The sequence below is a fragment of the Numenius arquata genome, chromosome 14 (genome assembly GCF_964106895.1).
Source record: "Numenius arquata chromosome 14, bNumArq3.hap1.1, whole genome shotgun sequence".
Taxonomy (NCBI): Eukaryota; Metazoa; Chordata; class Aves; order Charadriiformes; family Scolopacidae; genus Numenius; species Numenius arquata.
In genome coordinates this window covers 5,090,408-5,111,203 of record NC_133589.1, presented here as the reverse complement: position 1 = coordinate 5,111,203, position 20,796 = coordinate 5,090,408, and the positions used below count along the sequence as shown (strand labels likewise).

Below are 20,796 nucleotides of genomic sequence, written 5' to 3'. Positions count from 1 at the left end.
GTGCCCATTCCTGGCGTGAATTTGGGATCCAGCTGATGTGCGACGTGCCTGCTCAGCGTTTCCCTGAACTGAGGTCAGAATCCGTCTCTCACCTCACAGTCCCCTATGGATCGTGGCCAAGCTGACCCGAAAAGCAACCTCCTTTTTTTAGCTTCTGCAGAATGCTTCTCTAGAAACCCGGGGTGCTGCTTGTATATACTGGACTTTTCTTGCTTAGTGTTTTAAAAATAAACTGTGGGCTGCTGGCAGCCCTGCTGGAATAAGTCAGCACAGGCACAAAGGATGAAAAAATGTATTTAAGCCAAGAGTCTTGTTTCCATATGCACCAGAGGTTTATCTGTAGACCCTAGAAGCTGGGAGAGGCTCCTTCCTCTCTGTTCCTCTCCATCCCTATCCTGCCATGCTGCTGCTAAACGCTTTCTCCTGCTGAGGTGCTGCTCAAAGATGTTAGTCTATGAAATGGCAAGTCTGTGACCATCTGCATCCCATGGGAAAAGGCAAAAAACTGTGGCTGGAGGCAAAAAAGAAAGCAGTATGATCTACCCAGACCTGGAGGCGTGGAGAACGTCAAGTCCTCCCATGTGGCCCTGGGCTTTGACAGCATTTGTGTGTTGCCCCAGGGCTGGGAGCTGCTGAAGAAACCCATTGCCTCCCCCAGGGACATCAGCTGTCCCGGGGCCGGATGGGGGCTTCCCAGGTTGAGTGCCTGCCATGATCGCAGACGTGAGCTGGGTGTTTTCTGGCTGTGTCATGGCGCAAACCGTTTAGCAGAAGCCTGCCCAGTTCCCAGAAGGATGGGATCTCCCAAAATAGGCTGCTTTGACGAAGAAATGCAGAGACACGCAGTCTGCTGGGTGCTCTTGGGAGGTTATTTCCGTAAGACCCGCTGCCTGGCTTCCGTCACAATGTAATTGCATCTCCTGCGTGCCTGGAGACTTGTGATGGGGAGGGAGGCGCTGGGGTTCCATGGTGGGGTTGCTGGATCTGGTTTATGGCAAGCTGGTGGCACACAGGGTTGACACCCCAAAGAAAGTGCTTCCTCGTTTTCTCTATTTTCTCCCCACTTGATGAACTCCAAGGGGACACTTATCTCCCGTTGCTCACACGGCAGTAGCAAATGGGTAGTACAGCAGATTAGTAAATCAGTAAGGCAAAACCTTCCTTCTCTTTTCCACCTGTATTGTGTCCCCAGTGACATGAGTGGCTGGAAATGGCACTTGGCAGGAGCATCCCACATCCCTGCTCTCTTGAGTGTGAAGCCAGGTAGTTCAGCAGCCCAATGACAGCAGCGCTTGGTGGGCACCGGTTCCTGGTAAATATTAGGAGCCTCATCCCAGTTAAAGCAAACAAGTATCTGTACTCCCCCCAGGGCTGCCTGCCTGCATCGGCTCCCTTACATCCGCCTTTCTAAGGCATCCTGACAAAGCTTTGAAACCCCTGTACCCCAACCCGGGGAGAAATAACTTGATTTTTGGAAGCTTTTGGGATGAAATAGACCTACCCAGCCAGCCGCTGCCTGGTTTTCCTTTTCCCTGCCAAGCCATCCAAGCTTCCATGCTTGTTCACATGCAGGGAAAGAGGAGCAACTCTGTTAGAAAATGATGAATTTGGTTGCCAGAAAAGCTAGAAGCCCCAGACTTGCACACCTGCCTGTGGCTTCCTCAAACTCCCCCGGTCTCCCAGGGAATGTTGGGGTCAGGGAGAGAAAAGCTGGAGGGAGCTTTTGATTTTCCCATGTGTCATTGAAATCGTGAACCTCCGCAGTGCATTACCTAGCCATCTGGATCTGGTAATGTCTTCCTTGTTTTTTTTTTAACTTGCAAAACCCTTTTTGTTCCCTCCTTTTACTCCTCCAGACCAGGGATGATGCAGACGTGGGCTTGTTCTGCAGGTCGGGACGTGCGAGCTGCTGCTTTGTCTGGCTGAAGGGTTTTCACTGGCTGTCTGTGTAGGCGCAGTCATTTTTGGTGTGATCCTTTTTGCGCTTTTGGGAAGAAAAAGCAGGCTGCGAGCAGCTCACACCCCTGAAGTGGGTGAAATGGAGATGGGTTTTAGCAATTTTCTCTGCCGTCGGCTGTTGGGGGAGGCTTGACCGTCAGGGCTCATAGAACGCCTTCGTTGCCTCCTTTGTGCGGTGGGAGGTTTGCTCATTATCTGGCTTGTGCTTTGCTTATAAAAGAAGCTGTAATTGTAACAGCTCCTTGCCATAAAAGCGCAAAGACATTTTCGGGGAAGGAAAATGTACGTGCGGCTTTTGTGATCTTTTACAGTGCTCCTTCTGCCTACTTTTCTCGCCTCCTGCCCTTTCTCCAGCATCAGCTCTGTGCCTGCCTGGTGCTCAGTGTCACCGCCTCTGGCTCCAGCCTCTCCTTTGCTACAAAAATGCCCCTTGTAGAAAGAAAAAGTTGAGCATCCTCCTCATCAGTCTTGTTGGGTGAAGAGGGACCCCAAATCTCCCCCAGGAACAGGGTGTTTCTGTTCCTGCCTCTTCCCTCAGGGCTGTGTTTTCTGCGGTGAGTCCGACAGCAGATGCTCAATCTGCAAAATCCTGGGGAGGATTTTGAAATGGGAAAAGAAACCCTGTCCATCTGTCTGTGACTACAGTGTTCAGCCGTAACAGGACTGGAGTAATACCAAATCAGATCACCGTGGGGCACGTGTGGCCGTTCCTATTAAAAACTGAATGACCTCAGATGAGATACAGTATTTTTAACTACGAATCATTCCTATTAAGTGGCCTTTCCGGTTTATTTTTACCAGGACCTTGTTTTAATGACTGGAGAGTTACTCATTTGATTCCCAAGGCTGGAGAGCAGCAGTTTCATTTCGAGACTCTGTCGTGCAATCGTTTTCCAGAGAGTGATGTACTCGGAAGCCAAAGCGAGTATGTTGCCCAACTGAGGAACATTCCTGCCTGTAGCCATCAGGTTTTGGTCCCTGGTGTGGATGTGCGGGGATCCTGAGTTGGAATGACTTTATCAGCCTCCCCCATCCACCTCCGTGCAGGGCTCCGTTACAAAGGCATGGAGCAAAAGACGGTAAGAGGGTTTGAGCAGTGCCTGTAGGGCTGGTACGTGCATCTCAGCGTTGGGCTTTGAGTTTGAGGAAGGAGAAAGGAGCTCCCCTGGGGTGCAGATCGCTGGTTTTGGGGATGATTCATTGTTCACTCGGCTTTTTGGGTTACGTTTCTTGCATTGAACAAATACCATGGGGCACGTGGTTACACCCACCAACACCCACAGGAACCCCAGCGATAACACCAGCAAGCCCGAGGGGTCTGGTGGTTGTATTTAACCCTTCAGTTTGTTGTTACTTGTTGTGCCGCCCGGTGTGAACATCTCATCCCCGAGGAGAGGGGGAACAGAGCGCGCGGCTGCCCGCCGTACATAAAGATCAAACTGTCCCTCTCTATTGTTGGCCGCCGGGATGACAGCAGCATCGCAAACATGCGTGTCCCCAGCGCCGTGGGAAATGTTCCCAGGGGAGGCTTAACAGGGAGCGGGGAACGTGATATGTCGAGCAGCGAGAGGACGGGAGGCCAAAATCCCGGCCAGTGCAACCAGTACCTCTTTTCCAACGAACTCTCACTACTCTGCGAAGGGGTATTAGGTTTCTCTTGCATTTTGTGCTCTGCGAGGCGTATTTATTTCTTTTTCTCCCCCTTTCCCTGTCCCCCCCTCCCATCGCAGCCCCTGGGGGAGAGATGAGCGAGTACACGCTGTCCAAAGGACGGGTGTGTTGGGAGTCCTTATTAGCAGACTTATTCCAGAGAATTAAACCCTAATTTCACAAAAGGGCACCAAGAGAGCGGCTGCGGCTCTGGGAGAAGCTGAGCCGGCTTTGTGTGTTGTTTGCAAATGGCACAAGAAGTCCTGGTCCAAGACTGCTGGTCCTGGTCATTGGGGTATTACGACCAACAGAATAATTGTTGTGTTTCTTTACTGTTTAAAACAAAAACTGCAAAGTAGTTTACAAGAAAACCAGTCGTGTCTCTGCCGGTCTCTGCCACGCTGTCGCTTGTGCCTCCACTTGTTTTGTTTTCGGTTTTGGGCAGGGTTTTAAAATGTTCCTGATCATCTTCCGCTTCACCTTCTGACAACCCTGCTGCAAAATGTGCCTCTGCGACACCCGTCATTGTCTCTCCCTGAATTAATTGTTGTGTGTAATTGCGACCTGCTGCAGGACGCTGTCTTGCTCTATTAAAAAGAGAGATGCTAATGAAGAACATTGGGTACCATATTACGGGAGAGCCAGGCTCGACTCGCTGGGACGTGTACTTGGCGTACTGTTATTGCCAGCCCGGGCAGAAATGGTGTTTCTGTCTCTCGTCAGTCACTGGCTAATGATTGTAATTTTAACTTGCTGAGAAACTCTGGATATAATGGACTTCATTAACGGATACATGAGATGCTACCAGACCTGCATTAGGGGGAAGAGAGGAAGAAAACAACCCCTGCGTGGAGACAATTTTATTATTTATTTGTAGCAATAGGAGTGATCCAGAATTAGTGTCGGATGCAGCGGTGTGGCTAATGAGCTGGGCTGAGCTGGAATCCAAGCAAACCTATTAACGAGAGCAAACGGCAAAGGCGATGCCCAGGTCTACAAACCCTCACATCAAACACAGGATCCCAGGCAGCGCCGGGGTGGCTCTGCTGCTTTTCCTTCCTCTCCATGGGGCTGTGTGGTTGTGTGCTGGTGCGTTTGCATCTCAAGAGGCTTCTGATGGCTGATCATTCCCAGCCTTTCTCCATCACCATCTCTCCTGCCAGCTCCATCTTACTCCTGTACGTTGGGTTGGGTGAGCCGGAGCTTCTGATTTAATCTTTAAGACAGCAGCACCCAAGTATTTCCACTCCCATGGGCCACGTCTTCTTGAAGAATTGCCTGACTTGAAATACAGAATCACAGGATGATATGGGGTTGGAAGGGACCTCTGGAGATCATCTAGTCCAACCCCTTGCCAAAGCAGGTTCACCCAGAGCAGGTCCCACAGGAACATATCCAGGCAGGTTTTGAATGTCTCCAGAGACAGAGACTCCACCACCTCCCTGGGCAGCCTGTTCCAGGGCTCTGCCACCCTCAATAAAGAAGTTCCTCCTCATGTTTAGATGGAACTTCTTATGTTCAAGTTTGTGCCCATTGCCTCTTGTCCTGGCCCTGGGCACCACAGAAAAAAAGACTGGCCCCATCCTCTTGAGGCCCACCCTTTAAGTATTTATAGGCATTGATATTTATAGGCAAATACTGCAACATCCAGCCCCAGTTTTGGGTGGCCGGCAGTGGCACGTCTGCAGGTCCAGCTGGTTGGGGACATGGTGACAGAGCTGGGCGCTCACACAGCCCCTGTGTATACCCGAACGCGTATCAGAGCTGCAACTAAATACAGGTCATACGGGAGAGCAAAAAGGCACTTGAATTAGCTGAGATCTCCGGTATAGCTTTATACGGTCTCTTTGCAATGAATCAGAAGCTGCAAGAAATGTCAGAGTCGATAGGTGACCTCAATCTCCTTTTACCTGGAGCCAGCGAAGACTTGTCTCGGCTCAGTAAGAGGGTATTTCTTACATAGGATGCACTTAGTGAAGATTGTCCAGTTTTATTCCAGCTAGAATAACTGGGTTTTAATCAGGCTGACCTTATTTGCATCGGCGATAGCGATTTGAGCTAGAGGTTTGCAGCGATGGTTGGAAAGCTTTGAGGAGCAGGATAGATGCTTTGTGACGAAGACAGGAAGCTTTGTCCCCCACATTTAAAGCCAAACCCAAGGCGTTGGAGTCTGTAGCGAATTCAGAGGGACTTGACCCCAGAGCTGTGGATCCGCTGGGATCCGGGGCCTCATTGGGAAATAACGCCACGGAACGGAGGCGCGAAAATAGAAGGGAAGTCTTAAAAAAATAAAAAAAAAAAAAGAAAAGAAAAGAGAGGCGTTTGTCTTGTAACGTGGCATTTGTACTGAGTGCTTGCTGACAGTGTGGTGCAGCAAAGAGCTTGTCTGCCTTAAATCGATGCCAGTTCAAACATCATCAGTGCTATTGTTGGATCGCTTTGTTTGAAAATGGGTCTTTTGGGTAGACGGCCTGTTTCGATAAAGCGGCTGCGTGTGTAACACTTCAGGCACTTTCCCCGGCTTTGCTTTTTTTAGCGGTGCGTGAGTATGAGCAACGGAAAAAAAAGAAATAAAGCAAATACAGGATGTGAGACGGGCAGAATAGTCACTCGCCCGAGAGAGCGACACACACCTTTGCTTCGGGTTGGTTTGGGAAGGTGCCTGCTGTCGGCTGCCTGAGCTAAATCAGCCCTGTTTCGCTTGGAGAAAACGCTCCGGTCTCTCAGAAAAATGTATGAAAATATGAGATTTGAGGTTTTCTGGATGGGAACTGTGTGCAGGGGGAAGCTGAGTGTGGGCCAAGTCATCTGGGCATGGAAGATGAGGAAAAAAAATCCAGCAAAATACCAGGCAAAATGCTTCCCTGTCTTGTACAAGAGATGCTCAGCACTTGCCTTCCCTCTGGGCTCCAGCAGAGCCCCAAATCTTTGTGCAGTGGCAGCCTCTGCCTTTCCCTAATCCTGGGATATTATTTTTTTGGTTGTAGTACTGGATTAGAGGAGCTGGGTGGGTCCTGGCTGCTCCCCATTCCCCCACGCAGCCCATGTCCTTCCCAGTGCTTGGCTGTCCCCACCACGTCTCAGACTGGGGCTGGAAAGGTCCTTCCCCATCCCGTGCTGCGCTCTGGAGAAATCATTATTTTCCAAGTACTTTTTCCATGGGTTTTTTTGGCCGGGAGAGTCAGTTTGGGTCGTGTGGGCTGATTCTGTGCCCTGGAGCGCATGGCCCTTCCCCTGCTCAGTCTCGGAGAGCTGCTCATAAGGGCTCCCAATGCCCACTCTCAAAATTAATTAACACGGCTCGTTCTGGATTACTCAAAATCACCTGCCTTCAGCTTCCAGCTCTTCAGACATAAATCATGAGCTCCTTGCCTTGAGGAGAAACTGTTCAGATTTTGTGTTGGAAATTGCTGGCAAATACAGCCCATATTCCGTGTCATTTTTGTTTTTATTGAAGAGGAGAGGATGTGGCTCATGGAACATCGACGGACCCGGGCTGCCTCGGCGTACGTTAAGCAGGGGCTTGTTTTCATTGCAACCAGCTAATGAGATGGTACTTTGACAAATCACATAAACGCTATTAGAGAAATGAAATTTATTATCTAGCTGCTTATCATGAGTGGATTCAAGGTAAAGACTCGTGTGGAGGTAATCTCAAGGGATGGCTTTGAGGTAAAGCGTACCTAGTCCTTATGAAACCCTTATCTGTTTACCTGCCGGCTTGTTTTGTTTCCCCACCTCAAGGCTGTTAGCTGAGGTGACCTGTGCCATTTCAGTCCAATTACTTTCACCGGGGATGGCTGCGAGAGGGGGTATTTTTTAGGGCTAAATTCAGGCGGGCTGGGCTTCTTTAACAGTCGTCTTTCCACTTCTGAAGAAGGGGAGTCACTTTACTCTTCTCCCTGTGTTGAAGTGCTCAGACTGGACACGTCGAACCCCTCGTTTGTTCTGAAAGTCACTAGAAGAGGCTCTCCAGCTTGCCTTTCGTGCTCTTAACTCGGTGGTTTGGGCGATGGCCATCGTGGGCAGTGAGGGTTTGTCATGCCGGCTCGTCTCAGCGCTGCAGCTCCACAGCCAGCCCCTTGGTTTTGGAGAGGAGCCCGCCCTTCTTTCCACTTGTAGATGGTTCTCTTCTTCAGCCCCTTGGATGTTCTCATTTTTTTTCCGTGCTTTCCAAGCCTCCGGTTCCATTGCGGGAGCCTGCAAACGTGTGGTTTTTCCCTCCGTGAAACTCCCCATCACCTGGGCGTGCAGCCCCGTCGTTCCAGCTGGCTGTTCCACGCCGCGGTGGAACCAACCCCGTCCCTCCCAAACCCCGCTGCTGTTTCTTTTGGCTGGAATAAACAACCACCCCCCCAACCCGCCCAGAGCCTGTGAAAGGCAATGGAAAAGTCTTCCTTGAGTCAAATGGACGCCTTCCTTTCCAAACTGAAAGCCTTTGGCAGAGACGGGTGAGCTAAGCCATCCCGCTCGGCTGCAGCTTGCTGATGGCTGTTATTGCCATCGTACTGGTGGGGAAATGGGAACGGGGAAGAACTAACTGGTGTAGCCTTCTGGGGAGACCTTTTGTGGCTGAGCCAGCCCGTCCCCATCTCTTGGGACACGTCATGGCTCTGATCATCCGGTTGGGGTGCCCAGACCCTCCAGGGTCCGACGGGGAGTCCCTCCCCTGCTCCAGCTCCACGCACATGGGCTGTCACCCGTTGTCCCCAGTGCCCGTTGCTCATCAGCAGTCCCTCTCTTGGTGCACCTTTTCTTGGTGTATTACCGTAAAAAAGACCTTCACAAGCTGCATGGGCAAAGTCTCCAGCCTGTGTTGTCTTAGAGCTCACATGAAACTGTTAAGTCAGTGCCTGTCTCTTCTAATATTGCTTCAATGTTTTAATTGCATGAACTGGAAGCTGCTGCTCCGGTACTTAGTGGGGGAACTTTCCAGGGCTTTAATAACGTGCTAAAAAGCTTTCGGGCTCCATTACCGTCTCATGGCTCTCTGTAATTGAGTGCCTGCAATTTGAGAAGCCTTCAGAGAAATAACTCGGTTTCTAGATCGAGTAGTCCAGAGCCGCTGTGGCTTTCTCCAAGTGCCGGCAGGAAGCAATTAAACCAAGTTGAGCCTGTGGGGATGCTGGCAGGAACTGGCAGGAGCTGGCAGCCTGTGACCAGCTCCTTTGGGTTGGGGGATGCATGAGGGACTGGCCTGGTAAAGACTGGAGTAGAATTATAGAATCATCTAGGTTGGAAGGGACCTTGCAGATCACTGAGTCCAACCATCAACCCAACACTGACAAAACCACCACTAACCCATGTCGCTCCACACCATGTCTGCCTGGCTTTTAAATACCTCCAGGGATGGCGATTCTACCACTTCCATGGGCAACCTGTTCCAACGCTTGATAAGCCTTTCGGTGTAGGAATTTTTCCTAATATCAAATCTAAACCTCCCCTGGCGCAAGTTCCTCTTGTCCTATTGCCTGTTCCTTGGGAGAAGAGGCTGACCCCCACCTCTCTACAACCTCCTTGCAGGCAAGAGCAATAAGGTCTCCCCTCAGCCTCCTTTTCTCCATGCTGAACACCCCCAGCTCGCTCAGCTGCTCCTCAGAAGTCTTGTGCTCCAGAACCCTTACCAGCTCCGTTGCCCTTCTCTGGACACACTCCAGAACTTCAATGGAAGAGGGAATAAATCCATTGTCTGCCTCGTGTTGGGAGTCACAACAGATGCACATGGAAGGACCAGCGATGGGAAGGTGACGGGCACCAAGGCGGGTGCCAGGGAGTCACCACAGCCCAACACACTGCTGCCCAGCCACCGAGTCCCAGCCACGGGCTAAACCTCCTGGGTTTGGGGCACCTTCCCGGGGCCACGTGCCCACCCGGGGCTGGCCCGGTGCTCACTGCCGATGCAGGGAAGGCAGTGCTGCCGACGGGCACTTCGTATCGCCGCTGCACGGGGAACGTGACTGCGGGGAGGTGACGGCTAATTGCTGCAGCGAGTCAAGGACTGTTTAAGCAGCTAATTAATTCCTCCTAATCAGCCCTTGATCTGTTGAAAACTGCATGGCATTATCTCCTCTGCTGCAACACCTTGATAATTCCTATCTGAATGGCCTTCACGGAGAACATATTTAAATAAACTCAATAGAGATTTCAGACAGATAGCAACTATAATTACCAGCTTGTACAAATTAAACCGTGGTTTGTTCTGTTCTTTTTCTCCTGCCTTCGCTGCCCAGAGCTCCTGCTAATCATGTTCTTGCTGCCAGTGGCACGCCGGTCCCCGGGGTGTTTTCTGCACATGCCTTCGGAAAGCCGGTGCCCGGTGATGGGGCGGGCGCTCGATGGGCTGGTGTTTCGGATGAGGCTGCACATGGGCACATGCCAGTCTTGCAGGATGCTGGTCTTGTGCTGGGAGCTCGGTGCTGTGCCCGTGTTGTGGTGGCGAGCTGCAGGAACTGCCCCCGCACACTCCTCGGGGCTGCCATGCTCCATCCTCCCCAGGACCAGCCCTGCGGTTTCCCCTCCTTTCTCTCCTGAGGTTTGCAATCTCCTGGAAAAGTGGAATTTTTCTCACCTAGGAGTGGCACAAGCACTCGGATATTTGCCTTGAGTGGCTGCAGGAGCCTAGGCTGGACCTTTCAGCCTGGCCACGGTGTTCCACCAGCACCGTCGGTGCTTCCCTACCGGCACGTGGGCAATAAACCATCCGCACCAAGCGCTGCCGACTGCAGAGGGGCTCGAGCGCGGTTCGTCGGGAGGGATACGGTCAGGCCACACTCATTTCCTTTGCCGTCCCCCGGGACAGCCAGAAAGGCTTGCTCCTCCGGCGTTCAGCAAAGGTCAGCCAGCCCCGGCGGTCGCAGTCGGGCCGTGGATGTGCATTTACTTTGCAGCCCGCTCTGCGTTGGCTCCGCTCTCCTGCTCGCTCCTGGAAACACCACAGTCAGAGCTGGGGTGCTCAGGGGTATCTTTTTCCTCCCCGTCTTTTAGATAAACATCATCGCTGTGAGCAGGGTTGTTTTCCAGCATCCAAGCAGTGATGGAGAGCAGAGAATGTCGTTACTCTTTAACGAGGGATTCCAGGGAATCAGAAAGGAAAAATGGACTTTTCATACAGGGGAACAGATCGGTGTCTCTGGTCCCTGTAGGTGAAATAAGGGGAACATCAGGTTCCCTGCCCTTTCATCAGGTTACTAGCTACCCAGGGCACGTCTCCTGCCATGGGAGATGCTCACATGGAGCCACCTAAGTCCAGAGTTGGGGTTTCTCCTGCCCCAGCACCCCCACGGCTGCCCTAGGAGAGCTCAGACTGAAGGATAAAGTTTAAAAATTTGCTCAGGTTGGTTTTGTCTTAAGGTTTTTTTGAGTTAGGGCTGAATCATCCGTGCATCCAGGGCTCACCCTACTCATGCACATCCCCTTGGGACCAGGGTGCAAACATACCCCAAGGAGCTGAGCGTTCTTGCTCTGGGCTTTTCATGGAATTTCTGAGTTTTAGGCCTATCGGTCAGTTGCTTCCTAGAGCCCATGTGATGGGGCAAAAATCCTTTGTCCTGGCAAATACTGCGAGACAGGTACGGTGAAGACAGCATGTCCTATTCACTGTCATCTTTTCCGAGGCTTAATCTTGGGCACTGAATATTTTTATGCCAACAGTTTGGCCAGGGCAAGAGCACCCCCAGAAGTGGGCAGTGCATCTCCCAGGGTGGGCGATGGGTCTGGGATTTCCCGGGAGGTGGGCACAGCCCTGCTACCCTGCTCCTCGGAGAGCTGGGAAGCAGCCACTCACCTCATTACCCTCTCGTGCCTCAGTTTCCCTTGGTTTTTAGGGAGCTGCTAATCCATCCCAGCCTCCCTGGCGTTCCGCAAGGCTAGATTCGCTAGCACCCACACGGTCTTCTTCAGATACTATGGCGATGGGGCGAGGTGAGGACATGGACCGGCTGATTAGCATCGAGATGCAGAACGTCCCTTAGACCCGAGCCTTTGGGCTATCTGGTTTCGTTCCCCATCTCTGGGGCGCGCCAGATATAGAAATGGAGTCATGCGAAACAGAACAAAGTCTCTATTTCAGAGCTGGGCTTGAACGAATTAAAATGTAGCGCGTTCAAAAGCCAGCTTCCCTGGATGGCAGACGAAAATAATCAATTTCCTTGAAACAAATACTAAATATTAATGAGAGGCAGTGGTCTGCAGCGCACACAGAGCTGTAAAGAGCATTTGCCGTTGATCAGCCGCGGAGGCAGGTTGGCGAGACGAAATTGCTTTTCGAATGGATATTTTTGGCCCTTCTCGAGGTGGCTCAGGAAGGTTTGCCTGCCCCCAAAAAAGAAAAGAAAACTCAGATCCTTTCCATTTTGCATGAGAGCAGCCACTGGGGATGCACACTGGTGCTTTCGTTGTTGTTTACACACTTGCCCGAGTGGTTGGGGAGATGGCTCGGTTCAGTTACGTAGAAATCAGCCCCGAATTTATGTCGAGGAGACGGTGATTCCCTGGGAACGGCAGCTGGCTGCGCCTGCCCCCGACCGGCGCTGGAACGGCCTGCCAAAGGCAGAACATGGGACCCAAGAGCACTCCCCGGCTTTGCAGCCACATCCGCTCGTTGATTTATTTCAATAATGAGCATTGGGGGAAACATTAAAAAAATTACTTACAGCCCTCACCAAGTATCCTAAAGTGAAAGCAGAGGCCTGGGAGCTCTGGAAAAGGAGTCTTGAATTTTTCTATTGCTTTGACCCTTGGGTAAGTCAGGAAACTTTGTATTCACTCCGTTTCCAAACTCAGAGGTTGGAAGAAAAATAAAAATGCTCCCTTTCCTCCCTCACCAGGACGCACAGCCGTGGTGTGGGGCACTCCCCCCGCAATGCCCAGCTCGCCCATGGGGAGCACGGTGCCAGCCTGGGCTGGGAAAGCAAATGGGCACCGGGAATAGCCACAGCCGTCCCCAGGAGGCTGCCGGTCTCAGCCCTGCTGTGTCCCGCACACGGCCATGGAAGATGCTGGAAGCATTTTGCATCCGTCGCGCAGTAAATAATAACACGTCGGCTCATGATTTTATAAAACCATTAAGCCAGCTGCGTAGGTCGAACGAGAGCTAATATTAGCTAGAAATGACTAAAATTAGAAAATTAGAACCGAGCCAGAACTAATTAGTTGTTCAAGGAATAGAACCAGAACCGGAACAAATTAATTGCTGCTGAAATATCACTGCGGGGCCTGGCGGGCGCCGCCGCTTCCAGCCCCATGCAGGCTCCCGCTCCGCTTTCCTCGGGATGACTCCCGGGTGGGCTCAGAAAGGAGCCCGGGGTCCCATCTGAAGGCTGTGACAGCTAAATAAAAATTGCCATCTCAGTCCCAGCCGGGGAATCGGCATCAATGTGATGCAGCGTGAGCTGGGCTGTGCTGGGAGCGATCCCAAGGCTGCCGAGCCAGCAGCTGCCCCGAGGAATTGGGAACGCGTCCCCTGGCCCCACCGCGCTCCCGTCGCTGCCCAGATGTGACTTTCTAAAGGCGAGGGCGATTACGAGGCCGCCTTGATGGCTCCCGGGCTCTCCCCTCTGATCCCGGCGGCGCTGCCGTCTCGTTCAGCTTGAGCTCCACCGGCGGCTGAGATGCTTTGCAAAGCACTCGGAGCGAGCCAGGAGCTGCCGCCCGTGCGGACGCCGCCAGAATAATTTCCAGGGAATTAGGAAGTGGGTACTGGTAACTGGCACGTGGCTGCATTTTTCCATCTGCGCCTCAGTCACCTGTCTGGTCACTTCTTTTTTACTTTCCAAAGGTGGTAACTCATCCTATATTTCTTTCTCTTGTGGCACTCGAACGGCAGCTCCCATTTTAGCAGCAGCATGACGCACGGTGTTTTAAATTCAATTTAGAATACAAACTATTTATACCAGCCAGAAAAAGGCAGTGAAGCAGCTCGCTCTGTCATGAGTGGATTTGTAATTTCAGAGCAATCATTGCATAACTAATTGAATCAGCTCTCAGCATGTGAAATCAGTGCCCTGCTTATCGGAGGTTTTCATCGTTCTCCCCCCCCGCCGAAGCCAGCAGTTCCCCCTCCACCAGCAGCACTTTTGTGCTTCTGCATCAGCCCGGGAAGAAAGCGGGACCTGCAAAGCAGCCTTTCTCCGCTCAAATAGAGCCAATAAATTACTAAATGCGTTCAGAGTAGATGAGTAGCTGGGCTCGCAGGTGCCCCCCAAGAGCTGCCCAGGCTCCGTGCGAGGGAGCGAAGTGCATTTGAAGCTAATGAAGTGCCAGCCGTGTCTGAGAAGCAAATTGGTGCCGAAATGTTCTGCTGACTCCCGCCTCCCGCTTCATCAGCCCAGGTGTGCTCTGTTTGGCTTGAGTTTAGGGTTCTGATCCAAACCTCAGGCTTGGCACCTGAAAATGGAGCCTAAAAGAGGCGATAAATACGGTGGCAGCTTTCTGAGGGACAGGGGAAAGGTAGAAAACGGTAGCTGCAAGGATTTTCATCAGCTGGGGAGTGAGGGTGCTGGATTTGGTGGCTTGGGTGGATCCAGTCCTGCGGATTTCGGGAGCAGCTCCAGCCACCTGCGTGCAGCAGCCGCCCAGGGTGGGAGGGCAGCTCCTCAGCTGCGAGGGGGTTTGGGCAGGGGCCCATCAGCTTCTGGACAACACAGAGCGTAAAATTGCAGCCAGAGGAAAGCGTGCTGTAAAGGATGCTGATGTTAATGCCTCCCCGGAGACGCTGCCTGCGAACGTGCGAGTCCTGGGCTGTCATCAGTGCGCTCTGTGGGTCACACTGAGGCAGCAGGGATGGGTGAGGAGTGCAGAGGAGCCCTTAATGGCTACAATTACTGAGTGCTAACGAAGGCCAGTTGGTTTGGCCTGTTCAAGTGGAAGCAGTTCTCTGGGCAAAACTGGCAGATCTCGTCTTGGGGGGAGTTTGGGAAAGCGCTTGCGAGCTTTTCTGGAAGCGATCAGGGAGGGGTTGTTCCTGCCAGGTATGATCCCTGAGGCTGGGTGTAGGAGATGGGAGAACCTAGAAAATGAGAGCTGGGTGTCCCTGTGGCCCACCCCCTACTCAGGAATTTGTTTTCCTTCTGGGAGAGCGCTACCAGGCTGCATGGCAGGGGCCTGTTGGCTTTGGTGGCCTGGGGACAGCCTTAGCAATGCTCTCAGCTTTGTTGAACGCATGTTGTTTAAGCCACGTATTCCCCAAAACTGATGTGTAGGGTGGTGGTTTTGGTTTTGTTTTGTTCTTTATTTTTCCTTTCCATGGCTGTGCTGCTGGCTGGCCTGGTACCCAAGGGCATATGCAATGCAAGTGCTATGAGGGGATGGTATGGGTAGGAGAAGGAGCTTTCATCCCTAGGCTTGGTTTAAGCCATGTTCCATCAGCGGCCTCCGCTTGCTTCTTGCACAAAGCCACGCTGACGGTGTGTCCCCCCAACAAAGGGCTGAGGCGGTGGGATTCACGCTCCTGGGAATGTGCCCAGGCACCTCCAACCACCCGCTTTGTTTTTCTGTTGTCTCTTCAGGTAGCCAGATGGGAGCACAAAACACGAGCGCTCAGCCGAGTCTTCGGCTCTCCGCATGCTGCCTGCTACTGCCTGGGTGCTGTTATCCTGATGCTTAACTGTGTGCGGAGCCATTGGTAAGGAGCTGACCCTACTGCTACCTATCCATGCGAAGAAATGCCCTTCTAGGGTGGGGGGGATGAGGGGTATTTGCTCTGCAGTGCCGGATCCAGCCCCAGTGTATCGCTTTTACGTGGTTGGGTGCCTTTAGGCAGCAGCAGATTTATTTCAGCAGGTGGAGGGAGGTCATCCTCCCCCTCTGCTCTGCCCTGGTGAGGCCCCGTCTGGAGCACTGTGTCCAGTTCTGGGCTCCCCACTTCAAGAAGGACAGGGAGCTGCTGGAGAGGGTACAGCAGAGGACCACAAAGATGATGAGGGGCCTTGAGAATCTCTCTTACGAGGAAAGGCTGGGGGGACTTGGGTCTTTTTAGTCTGGAGAAGACTGAGGTGGGATCTGATCAATGCCTATAAACACATAAAGGGGTGGGTGTCAGCAGGATGGGGCCAGTCTGTTTTCTGTGGTGCCCAGGGCTGGGACAAGAGGTAATGGGCACAAACTTGAACATAAGAAGTTCCATCTAAACATGAGGAGGAACTTCTTCACTTTGAGGGTGGCAGAGCCCTGGAACAGGCTGCCCAGGGAGGTGGTGGAGTCTCCGTCTCTGGAGACATTCAAACCCCACCTGGACACGTTCCTGTGCAACCTGCTCTGGGTGGATCTGCTTTGGCAGGGGGGTTGGACTAGATGATCTCCAGAGGTCCCTTCCAACCCCATATCATCCTGTGATTCTGTAATAAAGATGAGCGATGCAGCAGCGTGGCCAAAATCATCAGTGTCAACATCCGTTGAGTGTTGCAGGTTTCCTTGCTCTGCTCTCTGGGGGCAGTTTCCCCTGCCCTGTGAGGAGCCCAGGCAACAGGAGGGCTGTTTGCACAGGATGGATCATATGTTACAGCAGAATTTTTTAATTTTCCCCGTAAAAATCATAAACAAAATTAAACCTGTTTTTAAGAAGCTGCAGTTTCCTGTGTAGAAGGGCAGGATTATCTGTGCATTTAGCAAGCAGTCTCTTTAAACTCTTATCTGCCATCTCTTTAAATACCACCTGTGCTAGCTAATAGTACTGTATGACTGATAGACCGTACGCCATGGGAATACGTCCTTTGACGTTCTGAGTGCAGCAGAGGGGTTTACTGCAGAAGATTTCCTCAATGCCAGCAATTTATCTGCGATCTGGTAGGCTTTATCTTCCACGCTGTTAGGAGAGGCAGACTCTCTTACTAAATTCCCAGATTCAATTATGCCAGGGTCAGAGCTAATGGCTTGTTTAGTACTTTGGATAATTTCCCAGGCACAGACATCTCAGGTTGGAATTTGCACATGTAGTTAAGAGCTTTGCCTTCCTGGAAGTGACACCAAGACCTGCCCTTGCCCTTCTGTGTTTGTCCCAGCGATTGCTTATTGCAGAAACTGGAAGAAAGCTTGCAATGAATGGGGCTGTAATTGAATGCAGGCGATGCAGAGGGCATGTGTGTGTTCTGCTGATGTCTTAGCGACACAGCAGGCTTGGATTTCGCTGGGGAATGTCTCAGCAGTCTCTTGCACAAATGACATAGTCGCTTGTTGTCTGGGAAGCAATGCAAAGCCTTATGCCTGGCTTTAATTGAAAACACAGCCGATGGAGGGACAGTCTCCATTCCCAGTGGTCCTGCTGGCTCCTGGGTCAGTGAGGCTTGCTGGGTCACAGTGAGGCGCTGGGGGGGAACTGCTGGGAGAGCCAAAGAGACCTCATCTGTCCCAGCACTCCGTCACGCTTTCCCCCTGCAGACCCCTTAGTGCTCCCTATCGCTGGCTGTGCTGGCTCTGCTCTATTTCGTGGGTTTGAGTGCTGTGGGGCTCACTGGAGTGGCTCTGCCTGTGTAGCTCATGAGTTCAGCCCTGAAGGAAACAGCAAGGTCAACCCAGGAGGCTGAAAAAGCCTCACCTGGATGTTAGTTTTGGAGAAGAACCTCTGGAAGAGGGGGCAGGTTGCCCCCAACAGAAGAGGGATGAGATACCAGCCCACTGTGCTTGCCAGACCACCCTGATGGGCCAAGGACATTTCAGATGATTGCAGCATGACATTTATTTTGTCCAGGTGTTTCAACATGGTTGGGTTATTCCCTTGCCTTTCCTTGGCACAGAATTTGGCCCGAGTGATGGCTAGCAGGCTCTGGAGGCTCTTCAAGCTCTTAACTGTGGGAGTGATGGGATGGTTTCAGGGTGGTCATCAGAGGAGCAGCTGCTGGCCTTGTCCTGAAACACACCTGGGAGACTTGCTGCCTCCATTCCCAGCTCAGCGAGCCCTCCAGGGCTGCCCAAGGCTTTAGTGCTCAAGCCTGGAGAGGTGGTGATGTTTGGGCAGGATTCATCCTGCCCCTTGCCCTGGCATGAAGATATCAGCCAGGTCCAACACGGGGTTTGGCTGCCCAGAGAGGGGTTCATGCGTCACACAACATGGGCACTATCATCTTGGTGGCCAGTGATGCTGGGAGGGATGTGTCTCACCCGCTCTTGCTATTTTGCTTTTCCCTATGTTTTATTTTCTGAGTCACCTGTACTCGAGCGCACTGCTGAAAGCAGGTTTTCTGCTCCTCAGCCCCACAGAGTCAATCCAGCCGGGAAGGCACAAGCTGTACCTTGCACTTCAGCTGCGTGTGGTGGTCGGGGTGGCTCGCACAGGGCATGCTGGCTACTGATAGCAAGCAAAAAGGCAGCCTTGGGGGGGTCCCTCCACCCCCAGCGCTGTAATCCAGCCTTTAAAACTCCTCTCTGCGTGCTTTGGAGACTTTTTATGTGGGTGGGGGCTGCCAGGCAGCGATTGAGGAGCCTACGGGATGTCTCTTTTGTTTTTAAAAACCTGCTTGCTTTTTTTTGCAACTGAATTTTTGAAAGGCTCCGTGCAGGGGGGCGGAGGAAGGGAGGGCAGAGCAGACAGAAACTTTGCGAGTGGGTTGACATTGTGGCTGAAAGCACCCCGGAGATGTGCTGTGCTGCTTCACCAGCCGCCCTACGCAGGGGTCTCTGCCGTGGTCCTGTCCCCAGTTCAGCGCCATGATGCTCTCACACAGGCTTTGCTCCGCAGGGATACCTTGGGTGTAAGAAGAGGAATGTCTTGTGCTCAAGTAAGCTATTAGGAGCTTCTCAGCTCTGAGCTTCATTATCAGCCTCGGCTTGCTTCTGAGAAGCAATCCAGAATGACCTGTGACCAGGGGGGACCTCCTTACTCAACTGCACCAGACAAGCATTCTTAATTGCTTTGGTACAGTGATTATTTTCATTACTGCTATATTCTTTCTGCAAGAAGCAGGGAACTTCCATCACCGAGGCTCTTATCTGTGAAAACAATTCCTGACTTTTGAACTATCTGCACCGTGTGCTCTACCCCAGCGGTTTACGACTGTTATCTGTGTGACACGGGACGTGACAATCTTTACTCTCCTCCAGACTGACATCCAGTGTCACCCTCTCCTGCCTTACCACGTTGTTGATATCTTTCCCAGCATCAGCTCCACCATTAGCCACTGGCACTGCCTCTGAGCCCTCCTGCGTTCCCTTTTGCACACCCTGGCAAATTCCCCATCTCAGGACCGGCGTGTGCGGGTGGATTTTGTATGAAAGGAGCTTATGAACTTCCCACCTTGAGGGTCTCGGGGTGTTTGCCTGACCTGTAAAGGCAACACCCTGAATTGGGAGGGGTTGCAGATGTGAGGGTTTTGGGGTGCCCGGGGCTGTGCTGCCCCCGGTGGGATTGAGCCCCCAGTACCCACCGAGCATCACCAAAGGTGCTGCCTCGCTCTACTGAGGCTGAGCAAGGGCAGCACCTTTGGTGATGCTCGGTGGGTACCATGCTGCCAGTTGACGTGGAGTCCTTCAGTGATGCCACTCGCTGGCCATTGCCTCCTGCATGGATGGGCTTCTTACTTGGAGCTGATGCTTCCAGGAAAATGAATCAACATTTTGGGATTTTGCTCAGGGAAGGGGGTGTTTTGTTATTGCCTGGTAGTGCCTCTTGGTTTTGCGCTCGATGCTATTTAATTTTGTGAGCTGGTGTAAACGCTATCGATCCAAGTACCACATGGCCTTTTGTGCAGAAGTGACCAAGTCTGATGATGGGAATCGAGCGTCGCCTGAAGGAGCCGATGTCCCCTCCGAGCCACGCTACCAGCAATCACTGGTGGCTGTCCAGGAAAAAGCCCAGTGGCCGACAGTACCTCCTGTCCATCCCAGCATGGTTGCCGGGCATCCAGAAACCAGGCAGCTGAGATGTGAGGTTGGGGGAGAAGCTGCTACAGCCCCCAACTGACCTAAATAACATGCGCACCGGCGTTGGCAGAAAAGCAAAGTCATTATTGGCAAAAGAAGCTGTGAAGATGATGACTGGGCTAACAATTGCCGGTGGTATCGGCAGGACGATTTCAGTATTCTTGGGGTTGTTTTTTTTTTTTCCCAAATCAACAAGGTCTTTTGTTGCAGTGTGTGCTGCCGGGCACCACCGGATGGTTTGACCCCCGTTGCCTCCTTTTGCCGAGAGGAACAAAACCTTGGGCTTGGGGGACGGAGCGATGTCCCGCGTGGTGAGCAGCCCGGCACCTTGCAGCGCCGACTGCTGCCTCCGAAACCATGGACACCTTCACCACCGCTGCTTCCGCGCTGCCTGCCAGTCTCTGGCCCAATTCTGCTCCAATTGCCGTTGCCAGCCCCAGTTTCCGGGCTGATTTTTTGGGATTAGGCAAAGGGAGTACTGCTGGGCTGCTCCCAGTAGCGACCCAGTTTGCTGGACGAGGTCTTTGCCCTCCTTTGCGGGGAAAGGATTGTGAAATATGCTCACTGTGGGCCACTGAGAGAGGCCCAGAGACCTAAAAAGCTCAGCTGCTCTCTTAGTACAGTATTTCCAGGTTTGCTTTGTGCTTCGTGTGGCCTTTGGGGATGTATTTTGGGCTGTGGGTTCGGTAAGTTTTCTGCTGTTGCAATCGCCATTCTCCAGTTGAGTAAATCAGCGCTTGCTTGTGCAAACCTGGCCCTGTGTCCCCGCCGCGTCCCAGCGAGGGGACCTGCAGCTGATTTCCCTCGGTCCCACTTTCTTCCTGCGAGCCCACCCGCGTGCCATCTCCGGCCCCATGCTTCAGTACCATTTTGAGTGTTTTTCCAGTTTGTGTGGTTCATTATGTGGTAAACTAAAAGAGGGTAGATTCAGACTAGATGTAAGGAAGAGATTTTCTTATGATAAGGGTGGTAAAGACACTGCCACAGAGAGGTGGTTGATGATCCATCACTGGAAACACTCAAGGTCAGGTTGGACAGGGCTCTGAGGAACCTGATCTAGGTGAAGGTGACCCTGCTCATGTCAGGGAGGTTGGACTAGATGACCTTTACAGGTCCCTTCCAACCCAGACCGTTCTGTGATTCCCACGAAGCAGTGGCACACGTGCAGCAACAGCTGAGTGTCTGAGCCAGCACGTCTCTCTTTTGGGAAGGGTTTTGGGCAGAAGAACACCCGCTGTTTTGGCTTCCCCATGAGAACCCTGTGGCAGTTGTGCAGCCCGACCGCAGCCACCACAGCCGTTCCCACCCTGCCAGAAATTGGTCAAATCTGCCCATTGG

General features: G+C 52.4%; 1 protein-coding gene across 1 annotated transcript in view; it reads left to right on the top strand.

The window, feature by feature from the left end:
* PEMT (phosphatidylethanolamine N-methyltransferase) overlaps positions 1 to 20,796 on the top strand; it is a 43,673-nt gene that overhangs the window by 8,034 nt on the left and 14,843 nt on the right. Inside the window, exon 3 of the mRNA XM_074158614.1 lies at positions 15,114 to 15,229. Coding sequence (XP_074014715.1) covers positions 15,114 to 15,229 — 116 coding nt within the window. The remainder of the gene's footprint in view (positions 1 to 15,113; positions 15,230 to 20,796) is intronic.